Raw genomic sequence first — 17,344 nt, 5'->3', positions numbered from 1 at the left:
TTTAAGGTATTTTTCATTTTTTATTTTAGAAATGAATTTGTTATTATCAGTGTTTTTTTTTTTGTATATTATTAAAACTTAGGTTTAAGTATCAAGATATATTTGATTTAAGTTTTCGTGTATTTTGAAGTTAAGTACTGTGTTTTGGTTTTAGTTTTTATTGTTAATATTTATGATAGTATATCTGTTTAGTATTATTTTATAGATTATTTAATTATTTTTTATTTTAACAAAACCAATTCAGCCATGATTCAAATATTCAGCCATAACTTTAAATAAGTACCTTGATCAGTTTGATGATCAACCAAATTTAAAAAAAAACCTCATTTATAAGTCACACTCTCACTTAAGCTCTCATTAATTAGAAAAAGGTAGTACTAGCTCTGTTTCATTTTTATTTGTCTTGAATTTTTCATACACAGACCACTAGATGTAATAATTTTCTCATTAATTGTGAAGTTTTCTATTGTAATGCTTACAAGTTTTTTATAATTTCATTTGAACTTTCGTGATACGTAAATTAACTAAAAAAAATAGGTAAAAAACGAGTATAATTGACACAAAAAATGATATCTTCATGAATTTCAAAAATAACATATATTAATAGGAATGATTATTTTTTTAGAAAAAAAACTGATACTTAAAAAGAATAAAAGGTATAACATAAACTCAACAACTATTTATGAAATAACATTTCTTATTTTTAGGATAAAACCTTTAAACATTAGGTCAAAACAAACACTTAGAGATATATTTTCTCTTTTTTAGAGATTATAAGAGCATCTCTAATACCAGTTACGTGGTGAGTTTCTTAACATGCAGAAACGAATTCTTGAAAAAATTGTGTAGTGAAAATAACCTACGTAAAATCGTTCCTTCAAAATAAAATGAGTTTCTTATATAAGAAGCGAGTTCTTAACATTAAAAAATTATTATCCAACATCAATCACCTTCAACAATTCACCGATGTACAAATAAGAGGAAAAATAACTACAAGAAGAAGAAAAATGAACAAATATGAAAAAATACAAAGGGGAAAGGAATATTGAACAAATATGGAAAAATCCCATGTCATTGTCACTGGCGGTGGTTCTGCAAGCGAGCGGTGATGGTGGCTCGAGGGACAGTCGTGGTCACACAAGAGAGCGACGTTGGTGGTTCAACGTGTGGCGGCGAAGGGTGGTTACGAAACGAAAAAGAAGGAAAAGGGGGAAGAAGAAGAAGTCAATGAGAAAAATGAAGGTGAGTGATTTTTTTGTTTTAGAAAGAAAAATCAAGTTGGAAAGGTGGGAAGGGGAAGGAAGATTATGGAGTTGGATGGGGAAGTGGGGGAAGGGGGAAGGTTCTGGTGAGAAAAAGAAGAGGGGTGGGGAAGTGGGAAAAGCAACATGGGGAAGGAGAAAGGTTCTAGAGTGAAAAAGAAAAGTGAAGTAATTGAAAAACATTGACAATAAAAAGGAAGATTAAAGTAAAATTGAATGTGTGAAAAATTAGAGTAAAAAAATTAGAGTAAAATGAAAAATTAAATCAATTATTTTATTGCAATAATAATTAAGTTATAATAAAAAAATTGAATGTGTGAATTTTTTTATGATTATTGTAGTTTTTTGCGATTTCTTGCATTAGAATAAAAATTTGTATGAATTTCTTATGAATAACATGACATCGTGTAGATCATAAAAAATATTAAGAGAATCACAAAAAGATGATTAAAAAATCTATAAGAAACTTGCGGTGAAAATGCTCTAAATATCTTCAATTATATAAAATTTTACTTGAAGTGTGTGAGATTAATAATGTGGGTCGAAATTTTTTCTTTACTTAATTTAATACAACTGGATATCCGGTACACTTGAATTCAAGATAATTAAGTAAGCAAAACAATCCTGAATAAATTGATTTCCGCACTCAATGATAGCACGGAGATGTAATTTTACTTCAATAATCTACGCCAACTTATAATATCAAACCATGAACAGCCCTAACATGGCTTTATCAAGAGTATCTTTAACTGCGATTTTACAGGGAACAAAATTTCTGCTGGAAAATTTGTTACTTGTGCTATCGATCCTTTCGTGGTTAATGTATATCCATTTTTTTACCGGTCCATAAACTATTGTTGATAAATTCAGAAAAATGTTACTTGAACAATAATCTGTACAACATATTTTACAAGTAATAAAGAAAAAGAAAAGAAAAAAATATGAAATGTAATAAATAATGAGATGGAGAAAGATTGACACAAAATTTTATTGAATAAAATGTTGTATAAATTATTGTATTGTATGCATGACACATAACACGATAAAGAAATAATGGTAAAGACAAGTTCAAAATTTACATATATTCAGGAAAATGAATAGAAAAACAAAACCCCTAAATGTGAATAATTTAAAGAATTTGTTGCTACCACGATATAATTAATTTCACAAGGTACGTGTAAATTGTAACAGCCAAGCCAACAATGTAGATAGACAAATGGAACACTGATATGTATCAGTTTATGTCAGGACTTGGTGCTGAAGGTGGTACAGGTCCTCTAGGAAGCAACTCTGCAAGGGTTCCGAGTCTTTGCATGTGCCCTCCAATCTCTACTTGGCTTCTGGATTTTCCTATATCTTTCAAACGATAAACTCCCCTTCCTTCTGTCGATGAAGTTTCCATGAGAGAAAGAACCAGAAAAACAAACATTAAGAAGCATATCAACTTCTTGCTTTGGAGCCTGTAATGTGCCATTTTATTTTGTAAGTAATTGTATTGTGCCTATGACTTTTGGCATGCTTTTGTAAATTACATATATATATATATATATATATATATATATATATATATATAGTATGTTGAAGCTTGGAACAAAGTTGAGCATATGCACCAAACTGTGTTCGCCGGCTTTGTGAACTGGGATTGCATGCATGCAGCTAATATTTAATTTCTTGTACTTGCCGGCATATGATTCATCAGCACCCTGGAATGTTTAAAAGTCAACATATATAGTTTTAATTTGTAAAATTCTCAATCTGCACGCTTTGCCATTTGTTTGATTTAGAGTATCATATGATAGATAGACTTCTTTATTTGTTATTTATTTTACATGATTCATGTAATCATGCTTGGTTTCTCGTCTGCCAAGTGTAAATTCATGTGAACACCAAGTCACCAACACATTACATGGTAGTAGCTAGCTTTTGCATAAATTTGGGACTTGATCCATGATAGAGTAGCTAGAATAGGGGGAGAAAAACTGTGAATTAAAAACGTGCTTCCAAACACATTACTTGATTCATGTTTAAGTGTAGATTTTGCATGGGCAGCTTGTTATAAGCAAAACCAGAAACAGTCACACAGGCACTAGCATTCGAGGCCTAGTGCTACCTCCATAAGCAACAAGGAAAAGAAGATAGATATTTTATAAACTTGTCTATCTTATTACAATGACTCTTAACTATTTATAGGCAACAATTGAGGTGCTATGACACTTAATTCTCCCGATAACAGAATTCTAGCAGGATTCTACCCAAATAACATAATGCAAGGGTAAAGGAAACAAAGGGAATAATTGAAAGTGATGGCAAACAGCATTTCTGGTACAACCACTACCCTCATGCCAACTCAGCACTCTTGCCTCTTCCTCCTGTAAGTCCTTCTTCGTAACATTCTCTGCCCCATCAAAAACACTTTGTCCTCAAGGTGTTGGGGCTTCAAACTATGGCTTCAAAATTTGAACCGGGATCCCAAATTAAAATGGGTGAAGGAATGAGTGAATGAAGGTTAGTGTTGCGGAAGTAAACCCATTTTGCAGCGTTGATAGTAGCGTAAAAGGTGAGGAGGAAGGAGTGGTCGAGCTCCTTGTCCTAGACCTTGGCGACGAACTTGATGAGGGGAAATGAGCAAGGTCCGAGGGGAGGTTACGGCGGTTGGGATACTCCTTGCGGATTTGGGAAATGGTGGCCCAGCGGCTGTCGAAGGACGCGTGGGGCTTGTTGTTAGTAAGGAGGGGGACGACAGCAATGGTAAGCAGAGCCGGTAAGGGTGTGGGATGTTGCTGCATAAGTGTGGGGAGTGGAGGTGGAGGCAGAGTCGATATGATGGTGGTTGGTATCGGTGCCTGCGCAGGGACGGAAGATGGAAAATGTGGAGTGGGATTGCGAAGGCTAAGTCGTTGAAGAAGGTCGCCAATTATGGTGGCCATTGTGTCGATGGCAGTAGCGAGTTTGAGTTGACTGAGGGTGAGTTTCGTGATGGTTGCTTTGATGTGGTTCACAGCAGAGTCCGCAACATTTACGTGAAACTTGCTTTCCATTTTCGAGGGTAAGGTGGGAGATGATGAAAGAAGAGTTCCCTCAGTACCGAACAAGCATAGCAAACATTTGCAGGTGCTCTCAAAATCAATCCCAAGGGATTGAGTTGGATGTACAAAAGGATAAGGGGTGTGTGAAAACGAAGGAAATGAGTGCTGCATAAATGGTTGTTGGTGGGTGGCTATGTGGAAAGGATGTTGTGGGAAGAGGTGATTTGGGCTGACATGGCAGTTATGGAAGGCAGCCATTGGAGCTTAATGAAAGCACCAAATTATTATGAGCAAAACCAGAAACAGTCACATAGGCACTAGCATTCGAGGCCTAGTGTCGATGGCAGTAGCGAGTTTGAGTTGACTGAGGGTGAGTTTCGCGATAGTTGCTTTGATGCGGTTCACAACAAAGTCTGCAACATTTACGTGGAAATTGTCTGACTTATTACAATGACTATTAACTATTTATAGGCAACAATTGAGGTACTATGACACTTAATTCTCCTGATAACAGAATTCTAACAGGATTCTACCCAAATAACAGAATGTAGGAGTAAAGGAAACAAAGGAAATAATTGAAAGTGATGACAGACAACATTTCTAGTACAACCACTACCTTCATGCCAGCTCAGCACTCTTGCCTCTTCCTCCTGTAAATCATCTTCCTAACACAGCTTCTGCATGAATTTGGGACAAGACGTGAATATACTGAGAAATGCACATATCAAACATGCAAGCAAAACACTCCTTCTTGGTTGCATTTTCAAGAATACATTTTCTCTTTTTCCATGTTGTCAGAACCTTAATGCATTAATATTTTTGGTTTTAATCTTTTTAAGAGGTTGACATGTTTTCAATAGACAAATTCTATTTCCTCTTAGCATCACTCTATCAATACCTCTCTTTTTTTTTTATCTTTTTTATTTTATTACACAATAAAATTATAATGAAATATGAATACAAGAAGATGTATTAGATTAAGATTTGAAAAAATTATTTTAATAAAAAAAATCTTGTGAATTTTAAAATATTTTATATGAATATAATGATTTTTTTAAAAAAAATTATTATTAAGATTTTGTGATTTGAATTTTAATGAATTTATAACGTATAAATTCATAAAATTTAAAAAGATTTTATAGATCTATAAAATTTTAAAAGATTTCACGAATTTTTAAAAAAAACATTTAAAATTATAAAAAGTCCATGAAAAAAATAAAAAATAAAACCAATAAAAAAAACAATCTTTTAATAGTTATTTGAGGATAATTGCAATGTCTTCTTATATATAGCATTTTTTTTATAAGCAAAATATTTCATTGATCAAAAAATCAAACACAAGGCGTGCGCAACTGTGCAAGAGTTGGAGTTACAAAATTCATCCAAAAAGCAACGGAGAAACTCATTTCAAGTTGGGTAAGTGGCTGTCTTATTCAATATTCCTATCAGATTCAAAAACGAGGACGTGCAAACTCAAAATCACTTTCAGCAAAAACGTTGTTGTTCGTTAGTAGGTTGTCTTGTTTATTGTCATATCAGGCATTTACATCTAACATTTTCTCACTCTTCCATTCCCATCTTTTTCTCTCACATACTCCATTATTAGCATACACCCTAAAGGGACATGAAAAGAACATCTTTTAATAAAATTAGTAGTACTACAGAAATTGTATAGCCGTCATCTGAAAAACATTCTATCTTCAAACCCACTATACTTTAGAATTTCGCCTCTCATTCAAACACGGAATCTCTATTGTTTAATAGTACTTGCTTGCAATCCCGTGTTTACCAAGGAATAACTCCAATATTGGCCAAAGAAAAAAATCCAGAAATAAAAAGTGAGGCAACAACAATGGTGGCATTCTAGAATGATATCTGTTCTTTACCATGTACTCGTAAGTCACTATGTCAGGCATTCAGCAATGTGCATTCACACTCATTAGCAACAGGTATACACATGAAATGTTTAATCTGGTCACTATCTACGACCCAGTCTATCAACCAACATTTACCTAAAAAGTTACACATAATTCTAGAAAATATAAGACCAACATACTCAGATGTATAAGAAACGTTTGCCCGGTTGTTATGCCCAACTCTGATCATCAGCACGATAAAAATGCAGTAAATTTATGGGTTCCACTTTTTCCTGAAATCAATAAATTTATCAGAAGATGATATACAATTGAACATCTAATTTTAAATGAAAATAAATGCAGAAATATCAAAGACCTCAAATATCTCTTCAGATTGTGAAGGGAAGTGAAACCCAGTTGAGCAATTCTTCAAAACTTCAGGACTCTTTATCCAATCTCTGCGTGCATCACATGCCTTTATTTTGAATTTGAACATCTGCAAGAAGATTAGGCAATATCCTATAAATTCCAAATAAACTTGTTTTCTGAACATAAGACAAGTATTTACCAGGAATAAAAATATTTGTGCTAAAAGAAACGAAAAAAAAAAGGGATTAAAATATATACTAGATAAGCTTGATGATTAAGAAAGAATTATCAATGTAATAAACAAACCTGCGACAAAGAAAATTCTGGCTGCTCCACCCCATCTCCATCAATGATCATACCAGTACCTTGGCACTCTGGGCAGAATACAGTTCTTATATGTTTTCCAATATCTTTTTCTTTTCCAATTTTGTTGCCATCTGACGCAACCTTTCTCTTCACTACTCGTCTAACATTTGGACAGACTAAATGATTTGTGATTATCTCAAATTCACACAAGATTATCCAGTGTATAAGGCAGGATGTATGGAATACGTGAAATGCCTGCATATAAATGCCAATTTAAGTTGTGTAAATTGGCAAATGAAACATGAATATAACTCTTTTCCTTTCCTCAAGTTTAGAATATGCATGATATGAATACGATGAAGTTTCAATATCTCAAGTTTTCATACAAGCCTCACTATCAACAAACTAATATAGCAAAACAAAATCAGAATTCAGAACATTAATAAAATGTCTTTACCCCGGTTCTATTCCGACTGCTGCACGCCACTCTTCTAGTCTTCAAATTCAAAAGAGCTGCTACATCTTTACCAGGAAGCATTTTTTGTTGACAGATGTTACACACTTTCTCTGCTGCCAGCCGCTGCTTCCGTCTCAATTCTTTCCTCAAAGCCTTGCTTGAAATGAACCTTGTGCAAAGATGATTGTTGAATTGATCTAGTGTCAATCGTGAGCTGGAGTTGTTTGAATCAGAGGACTCTTCTGCAGACGAATCATACTGATTGCATACAGAATCGCTAACATCATCAAAGTCAGACAATGATGACTTTCCCTTTTGGCCACCAGAAGCAGACGGGAGCAACGTGTTGACATCATCAAGCAAACCTGACCGACCCAGATCATAATTATAAGCAAAAATCACAACTGCAAAATCATGCTCTAGAACCTCAACACCATCTCGTTCACCATTACTTTCTTTGCCTAACCATTCACACCATATTCTTTTAATCCCATTCAATGCGTGACACTTCTCAAGGAATCTTGCGGCAATCTTCCCCAAGCCAACTTCCCTAACTTTTACATCAAATATTTCATCTCCAATCAGCAAATTAGGAATCACTAATGCATACTCATCATCTTGCATACCATCAATCGAACGTGGTTTAGCATTTGACTGAACCCCATCACCAAACTTCACAATCGCAAGACTGACGTCATTGTCATTAAACTTCAACAACCTGTTTTGGTAACTATCTGCAACTTCCAACTCTTTATGACTTTCAGTCGAAGTATCAAAGAAAACAAGACCATCGTTAAAAGGCCAGGGTTTCGGTCCAAGCAGAGTGACCTTAGCAGCAGATAGTCTCTCCTTGTGAAGATTGCCTTTCAAGTGATCAAACAGAACATCATCACTATAACAGGGCGCAAGACACAGAGTGCAGAAATAAATGAATTTCTTCCCATTCTCGCGCAACTCAACATACGGATGCCCTTGAGATCTAACAATTTTCAGTATCTTCCTCGCCGCTTGTTCCTTCGGATTGGAAACATCAGACTTCGGAGGCCCCAATTCCAACTTTCCAGCCATTAAAATTTCCCCAACCAAAAAGTCAAACGAAAAATTCAACACTAGACAATATTCAATAATCAATCAACACACAAACACAACAGGAACCTCTCTTAAATTCCAAAACCACGAAACTCCTAACAGGAATCTCCCTTAAATTCCAGATCAAGGTTTCAGAGACATTGCAGACTTGGTTCCAAACCCTAACATAGCATAACAGAAAACTTTCCGAGACTAACTCGCGCTGAAAATTCTCATATATCCAAACTTTGCACAGAGACAAATAACCAATCTAAAGTCACTAACAACAAATGATTCACGAATGAAACGGGAAATCACGAGACAACGATATCCTACTGTTGGAATTCCGAGCATAAACAGCGAAAGAAACGAAGAAATTCGGAGAGCCAAGAAAGGACCTTAAAACGACGGCGTAAAAGGAGATATTCGTGGCGTAATCGGTATAGAACTGTTCGGTAATCGGGGAGATCGTCCGCGTCGGAGGAAAGCTTCGAGAGCCATGGAGAGAATCTCGTACGAGCGCGAATCCTCCATTGACATCTCCATGTGTCGCAGAGAACGAAGAAGAATTCGACAGTGTTTGGAGGTAACAGAAAGTGAGGGAAAATGGAAGATGAAAAGCGTGATACGAAACGAAAACTAAAATTAACAGAAATTTGAGACTCTCTTTCTTTCTTTATCACATGTGATTTATTAAGGTTAATCAGTTAACTGATTATTGTATTTGTAGGCACCAAACAAGGTTCTTCTCTGCAACGGTGAGTGTGAGGATTATGGGAACGTAGTATGAAATTCATTTCTGGCCGTTGATTGTTAATGATTGACGGTGATGATGGAGTGAAGTTGAAGCTATTTGGATAAGGTTGGAGCGAGAGCGAAATGTATTGGGTAGATTCGAATTTTGAACGGAGATTCCTGGCCTTCTTTTCTTCAAGTAAAGCCTACTCTATTGTTTCTTACGACTTACGTATCTTATTGCTATTTTAATAACGATTTGGTTCAATAGAACTTCTATATATAAAAATAATAATGCTAATAATAATGATGTTGTACCAAAAAATATCAATAATAATAACGATGATGCTAACTGGACAACAATTAAATGTGTACTTCATTTATATGAACTGAATCCTGGAAGTACAGTTTTGCAAGTATGCTGCTTTTAATTTGTTTCTGAAAGTTATTTAGAGTAATGCTAAATTCTCCTACTTTATCTTTTTATAAATTCTCCTATTATCTTTATGGTAAATATTAAATTAAAATTAAAAATATTTATTGTCTTGAAAGTATAAAACATATTTAAAATTTACCATAAAAGGTAATAGGAGGATTAAGATTTATTCAATTATTTATTACTCTTTATGGATTCAATATTCTCCGAGAAAGAAATTTAAATAATCATGCATTTGGAAGATATAAAAAAAGGAAATATTGAAAAGGTAAAATCCCTTTTTTTTTATCAGCTGATGTAAAATCCCATGTTAGGGAGGGCTATATGTAATTATGTATCTATAGAAAAAAAAAAGGGTTATATATGGATAAAACTTCTTAATAAATACTTAAAAGAAGAAAAATAAGAAAGTTAAATGAATTAAACTTTTTTCATAATCATAAATTAGCTTAAACCTAAATTAATTTATAAAAGAATTTCATTTAACTTTTTCAAAAGTTGATTTTAACCTCAAAGCAGAATCTGAGTCATTTTTACTAAATCCATACATAATAGTGTTCACATTGTAACATGTAATTTTTTTTTTTTATGCATAAAAAATGAAAGGAGCAACAACGAAACTACAAGAAACTGGGCGATCCCTAAGAAAAAAGGTGCCTAGGACGTCAACAAGGAGCTTTGGTTGAAGTTCATTTAGACATAGTTGTCAGACTTTGAAAAGAAGACCTTCAGAAGAACCTTTTTTTGCTAGATAATACGCAATTTGATTGACCTCTCCAAAACAAATGATGAAAGATAAAATTCCACCAAGCTACATGAAACCTCTAATATTGGCCATGTAGTTTGATTTTTAGACCAAAAGAATCATCTAAATCAAACATAAATGTAACATGTAATTCAATTTGAAAACAATATTAAATTTAAATCAAACAAAATTGATAACAAGGTTTTGTTTGGTTCAGTTTGACAACTTTTTAAAATATTTTAAATTTATTCTTATATAACTTTCAAAGTTATATCTATTGTTTAATTTGATAGCTATTAAAATAAATTAACACATTATAAATTTTCATAACTAAATTTATTTACTTATTGTGTTGTATCTTAATATATAAAAGGAAGGAAGTCTGCAGTAGATGTATTCTCTTGAATAATTGTGTGGCTTTTCGTTTTCCATATTACATTGATGGTGAACTTTAATAATACCAACAATTATAAGGAACGAAAGATAGAAATATCAATAAGTCCTTCTTTAATCTCTGTCTATTTAAATTTCATTATTGATAGTTGAAAATTACTCCTTTAAATTCCTTCAAACTCTAAATCTTTGTCTTTCCACCTTGCAAATTGGCTATGTTCACGAGTTTGTCATCTCTCAATAGAAATTTCTTCACAGTTTGGGATTTTGGGTAATGGTCATAAGGCATTTTTATTGGCTTTTGATTCATCTTCTGTTTAGATTAACAGGGTTTGTTTTTAATTTGGGGTTAAAGGGTTTTTGAGTGTATTTTTTATTTTGCTTTTAGCTCCTGGGTTAGGGGTTTAATTACTATGTTATGCTTTATTATATAGTTTTCTGTTATTCGAAAAACATTCAAGGCAAAAAATAATCACTGGCTTATAGGATTGCAACTATTATCATATTCACTGCACCCTTTGTCGATAGGGATATAGGTAGACTATACGCATACTTGTAAATGTCTTCTTTCTTCTTTTTTCCCCTTTATTCGAGGTCTTCTATATGATTAAGATGGAAAAATATGAATATTAGACTGATCTTAAGGCTGACCCTAATAAAAAAAATAAAGAATAAACTTGAAGTATTTCTATTAATTAACAGTTGTTTGAAATTTTTATATTTAAGAATTACAAATATAGTATGTTAAAAATACTGCTTTATGCAGTAAAAGAAAATAGAAATACTATTTTATAGAGTGTATCTAAAGTTCTAGCTGACAGCATGACTTTTATTTGGAAAAGTTCTAACAAGCAATTTTCTGTTGAGAGTATGCATGTCACTTTTTGAAGCATGAAAAACTATTCAATATTTTATTAAAATGATTTTTACCTAATGTCTTTGGATCATTCATCAATCATCAACAAGAAACCATTTTTCTCTAATTTTTGACTGCTTATGAAAATTTTTTAAATTTTTTAACACGTTTCTTTTAATCACAGGGAACAAGGTCTGTTGGATGAATATGAATATATGATGTGTATGATTCTCTTTCGCTGTATATAGGTGAAGTGAAAGTTGTTTCATACCCTTAATTTCTAGCCTTTTAGAATTGCTTTTAATTTGTTTTAGAGTAGCAAAAATAAATACTGTGTCCTCATCTCCCCCCCAATGTAATGAATAATTGGTAACTATTTTTTATGATCTGTCAGGCTATGTTTTGAGTGTACTTTAGAAGCAACAAATTAAAAGTTATGAATCACTCCATATATATATAATTCCAAATCCATATATCACACTCATTATTTTTGAATTATATGTCATCAAACTGTATATGAGTACATTAAAATGAATATCAAAAACTGATAAATAAATATGAAAAATTGCGATACGCTGTATGCGTAGAATAAGACGGAGTACGTTAAAATGTCTTATATTTTATATTTACATTTTAGTTAAATACAATTTTTAAAATCAGTTAAATTAAGTTGCACTCTTATATGCATTTGCCTTTTTAGATTTTTATATTTAAAACTAAACTATATTTTTTTTATATTTTATCCTTTATGCATTTGCTTATCCCCTTTGATAATTTTAAATTTACTAAATATAAGTATTAAAAATTATAATAGAAAATATTTTTCTTGAAAATTCAAAAATTTTTATTAAAAAATTTATTAAATGCTTTCTTAAAACTGAGTACATGTGTTGCTAATAATTAAATTCAAATTTACTAAGTTTAACTGTTTAAATAATTGATATGAATATAAAACTGTCATAAGTTCTTTTTTTTACCAAAAGAAATTAAAAATGATGTTATTATTTTTTTTATTGAAATTAGGAATAGTAGTTAGTTAAATTTAATAATTGTAATTTTTTATTTTAATCATTTAAAAATTGGTATAAAATTTTTTCTTTGAATATTAAGTCATAAAAAAATGTTATAAATGCTTTCTTGTCACAAGAAAAATTTGATGTTAAATAATTAAATTCAAATTTATTAATTTTATGTTTTTTTGAAAAATTTTGATTTCTTTATTAAATTTTTAAAATTCTAAAAAATGTTTAAAATATTTTCTTGAAACATTTTTAATAAATAATTAAATTCAAATTTATTAGTTTTATATTTTTGAAAACTGTTGAATTCTATGTTAGATAAATTTCTAAAAAAAATTTAAAATGTTTTATTGAAACTAAAATAGTTAGGAATTAAATTAGTAATTTCAAATGAAGGCTTAAAATATTTTATATTTGTTTCGGTTTAAATTATTTAATGGTAATTATATTTAACATTTTTATTACTTTTATGTTAGCTGACATGAGTTAACCACATTTTTTACATCATTTATTTAATTGTGGTGTGATTAATTTTGAGGCCAAATGGAGGTTGCTAATTAATTCAAATCAGGGAACCAAGTTGTTGTTACATCAAGATTGAAAGTTTCACCACAAAAAAAAAAAAAATCAAAATTGAAAGAGTATTACGACTATAAAGCACGAGTTGATGTTATGTTAAACAAGGAGTAGAAGTAGAAGTTTATAAAATCATAGACAAAAACAGGGAGTAGAAGTTGGTTTTATTATAAACTCTGAATCAATTGTCCAAAAGTGCATACTGATTATAACTTCAGTCTCTTTTTTATGAAATAACTTCAATCTTTTCTTAATTATTGCATTTATTATTAGATTATATATTGTAATTATTTAACTACGCAAGTCACCTATTCAGTTAATTTTTTTTACTGGGTCATCTATTCAGTTGAGTGACGTTACTTTTAAAGGTTTATAAACTAATTCTTATTCTGATAAATAATTGTGAAGATGTATCAAGTTTAATGTTGCTTTGTCTAATTCATTTCTCTTAAAAAAAATTGAGCACAACAAAATTTTAGATTTCAAAAGTATTACTTTATAAAATTATATTCTCATAAAATTTGTTCCGTGCCGGTCCATAATCTAGTTGGTTTTAGAAAATTATAACTCTGTTAAAAAAATATAACTTTAAAAAAAACGACTAAATTTTCCTTTTTTGTTCAACAGATACCAAATAACTAAGAAAAAACAAATGACAAGGGATAGATACAAATAAATCTTCTTGAAAACAATCTCAAATCAATGGTAGAATGAACAAAGCTATTGATAGATTAGCAGTCAAGTCAATATTTTTGTGTCCTTTTGAATTGGTTTTGTGGTATTGTGATTCATCAAAGAAGATAAGACAAAACTTACCAACAAGGTAGAGAAAGCGTCAAAATGAGATAAGGAACAAGAGGTATACTAGGGTGATTGTCATGTCATGACTTAAGGTTAGGATAATGAGATTTTATAAAGAGGTATAAAAGTAAAATTAATATAAGCATAAATTGTCTTCTATGTGTAGGGGTCAACAAAAATTGTTCCAATTAATAAGAAATATACTCATTGCTCTTTATCACAACAAGTTGTAAAAATTATTATGGATTTATAAAATTCTATCGTATCTTTTCCCTACAAACTATTCAAGCCATTATCCTTAACCAAGGATTTATGGAGTCCAACTGCCACATTTTGTAAGCAAATCCACAACATTGTGGCCATTTGAGGAGGATGTAATTGAATTGGAAATAGTTCAAATTGCCAATGCATTTCTATAGGCATAGTAGTTAATAGTAACTTCATATTGTCAAAGGAAATCACAAAATGCCCTAGCAGCTTAACTTAAAGTAAGGGTATGTTTGTTTGGAGTAAAAGAGAGTTGAGAAGAAGTGAAATGAATAATAAAGTGATCAAGATTTATACTTTTATATTCCATTTTAATTCAAATTTTTTTTATCTTAATTCACTTTTAATTTATTTTATTTCACTCTATCAAACGAATCTTATAGAAAGGTTACCGTGAAAAAATCTTTTAGTAAGATTTGTTTGAAAATAAGATTGGGTGTTTTTTTAATAAAGAAAGTAGAATATGGAGAGAAGAGTAATAATGTGTGAAGAGTATGGAAGAGAGAGTTGCAAAATAAAAAAAATTCATGGATGGAAATAAAAAATTTGACAAAAAAAAATGTTACAAAAACTAAAGATATACTAATAAGATACTAAATTAAATTTAGAAGATGGTAAATTACAATTTACTCAATGATATTTTTATTAGTGTACGTCTTCTTTCATTTTAATTATCGTCTTTTTTTTTTAGAGAAAGAGGTTTCAAAGTTTTTTTACAATTTATTTATTTAACCACACACATTTTGTAAATATTATAAACCTTTGGATAAATATATTTTCATTTTTCAAAATATTTCTAATTTCAGTTTTACTTTCTGTAAAAATTTAAGACATTTTTAGGTTCTACATTTACCAAAATTAACATAATTTTAATCTCTCTTAAAAAAAACAAAAAATTCTTAGTTGTATTGAAATTTAGGGACTAAATATATTTTAAAATAAATTTGTGAAGGGGCAAATAGTGCGGTATCCTAACTAAAAAACAAAACATAAAAATCCAACTACTCCTGTTTTTGTTGCTGCCCAGGATCGAACTGGGGACCTTTAGTGTGTAAGACTAACGTGATAACCACTACACCACAGCAACTTAATGGCTTCTTTAGTAACTATAAAATTTAAATCTCTTTAAGTACAAACTAAAATCAGGCCCATCAATTCTTCGGCCCAAATTCTTGCATGCTTTACCAGGGTGGGCAGAGTTTGTTTTGGACTTTTGGTTCTAATTAATACCTTACTTAGGTTACGAATGGAATTGGACCCCAAAGTGAAGTTATGGATGAATTTGATTAAGTGTTTTTCATTCAAATCATTTTATACCTTTTAATTAAATCTTCTAACATACTTCAATTATTTTAAACATAAAGTATTAAATAAATTGTTGAATACTTTAGAAACTCCCAAAACAATTTTTTTGTGATACTTAAAACTTATAAAACATTTAGTATTTTTTTTCTATATTTGGAGGATTATTTAGGTTCACTAATTAAAATGGTATAGAACTGCTTAAGTGGAGTTGAATCGATTAAAAGCAGAAACAAGTACGTTTTGTTACCTTAATTATTTGCGTTTATGCTATAAAAAAAACCCAAATATCCTAATACAACGCCTTACACATTCTATTGAAAGTGTATCAGGAAGTTGGACGAGCAGAATAAAAAATATTTTGGTAGATTAACGTCGTTACATGCTAATTTTCATCCCATCATCTTCATCCTTCTTCATCCTTTGTGTGGATAAAAAATGAAGATTAGGACATATGCTTTAATTATTCATAAATTTGTTTCTCTCTCCCCTGTGCTCCCGTTTTAATTGAATTTGTATTTCATTTATAAAATCTCTCTCTCTCTGAATCGATCGAAGACTTGTAGATGCTGAGAAAAATTATTTTGGTCACCTAACCACGTGGGAGGAGAAAAATAATTTGTTTTTGAAATGTGTAAATCACGCCTTAAATTACAGAAGTCTCTCTACTTGCCAAAAAAGTTCAACATACAAACTAACATTCCTTGTTTTTCAATGTTCAAAAGACAAAGAAAGAACTTTAATGCATATATGTAGTGTTTCAACTTTCAAGTCTTCTGTACAATTTACGAATACAAGAACAGAAAGAAAGTAAGCAAAATGTTGTTTTCACATCCCATTGGGTTATGTACACTTCTGCTTTTTTATGCAGATTGAGTGACCGACATCATTATTAGAATTAATGTTGCACTGCAGAAAAAATGTTATATATATATTACGGCTTGATGATGAATTAGCCTTTAATAATTAGTATAACTTTTCTTTAATAGCGCGGTTCCATTGACATTAAAAATTACTATTGATTCTTAAAAAGTTAATTAATATACTAGTAATATATATATGTGAATAGGTTCACAATATCTGTATATTAGAAGTTTAATTTCTATTAAACAAAGACTACACTAAATAAAAAAAACTTAAAACATTCACAAAAAAAAAAACTTAAAGCCTTAACTTTTTTTTTTTTACCGTTTGTACCTTGTGTTGTATTCAATATTCTTTTTTGTGGTGCCAAGACAACACAATATATAACACACATGCATCATATTCATAAAGTAGTATGGAAAAAAGGGAAAGAAACATGCAAGTAGCATTATCTTATATATATTATTACTATATGGCACATGAAACGGTGAATTTTCTTTTCTTCTTAGAAAGAAAAATAAATTAATTATATCATATATTCCAGAATTTGTAGGTGCCACACATTGCTGACCAACTCGACAGAGCCAATCACCTGCGTCTTACTGTCTCTTATCATGTGGTTTGAAGATTGGAGAACCCGTAAAGTCTGTTGGTTCATCTTCCATATTATCGTAGCTAACAAAACTTGGAGGAGATGGATAAAGATCTAACACTACATGCATCATAGCTCTTCTCCTTCCATTTCTGTTAGATTTTAACTTAAAATCAATTGAAATCAAGTTATTCAATAATAAATATAAAAACTACATTTCAAAAACTGAGACAAACAATATAAAATTTCCTAACACCTCCCTTCACATACGCACGCCAATAAGACAAGATGAGTCTACTAGAATAGACAAGTATTAAAATGAACTATAGACTTTTATATTACATTAGATTTTAACTTAAAATTAATTGACATTAAGTAAAGTTGTCCATAAGATATAAATTACATCCTAAAAAC

The 17,344-nt window shown here is 30.9% G+C and overlaps 1 protein-coding gene and 1 non-coding gene across 4 annotated transcripts; both read right to left on the bottom strand.

Moving 5' to 3' along the window:
• Positions 1-2,371: 2,371 nt before the first annotated feature.
• Positions 2,372-9,127, bottom strand: LOC114379245. Of its 3 annotated transcripts, XR_003659451.1 has the most exons (6): positions 7,277-9,127; positions 6,820-7,074; positions 6,521-6,640; positions 6,345-6,437; positions 4,905-4,965; positions 2,372-2,645 (listed from the first exon to the last, which is right to left on the bottom strand). XR_003659451.1 is itself a non-coding variant. In XM_028337872.1 (5 exons), the coding sequence occupies exons 1-4, from the start codon at positions 8,342-8,344 to the stop codon at positions 6,375-6,377; spliced, it is 1,506 nt and encodes a 501-aa protein (XP_028193673.1). In that variant the 5' UTR covers positions 8,345-9,127; the 3' UTR covers positions 4,731-4,965; positions 6,345-6,374. The 3 variants fall into 3 exon arrangements, 2 of the variants coding, with proteins under 2 accessions (XP_028193673.1, XP_028193672.1); XM_028337872.1 differs by lacking the exon at positions 2,372-2,645 and having other exon boundaries at positions 4,731-4,965; XM_028337871.1 differs by lacking the exons at positions 2,372-2,645; positions 4,905-4,965 and having other exon boundaries at positions 6,096-6,437; positions 7,277-9,112.
• A 6,059-nt stretch (positions 9,128-15,186) lies between these two features.
• On the bottom strand, positions 15,187-15,259 carry TRNAV-UAC. Its single transcript has one exon. It is a non-coding gene; the product is annotated as a tRNA-Val (tRNA).
• Between the last annotated feature and the right edge of the window lie 2,085 nt (positions 15,260-17,344).

The sequence above is a fragment of the Glycine soja genome, chromosome 12 (assembly GCF_004193775.1).
Source record: "Glycine soja cultivar W05 chromosome 12, ASM419377v2, whole genome shotgun sequence".
Taxonomy (NCBI): domain Eukaryota; kingdom Viridiplantae; phylum Streptophyta; class Magnoliopsida; order Fabales; family Fabaceae; genus Glycine; species Glycine soja.
Note: the sequence above shows the minus strand (reverse complement) of the source record. Positions and strands in the feature narration are given on the sequence as shown.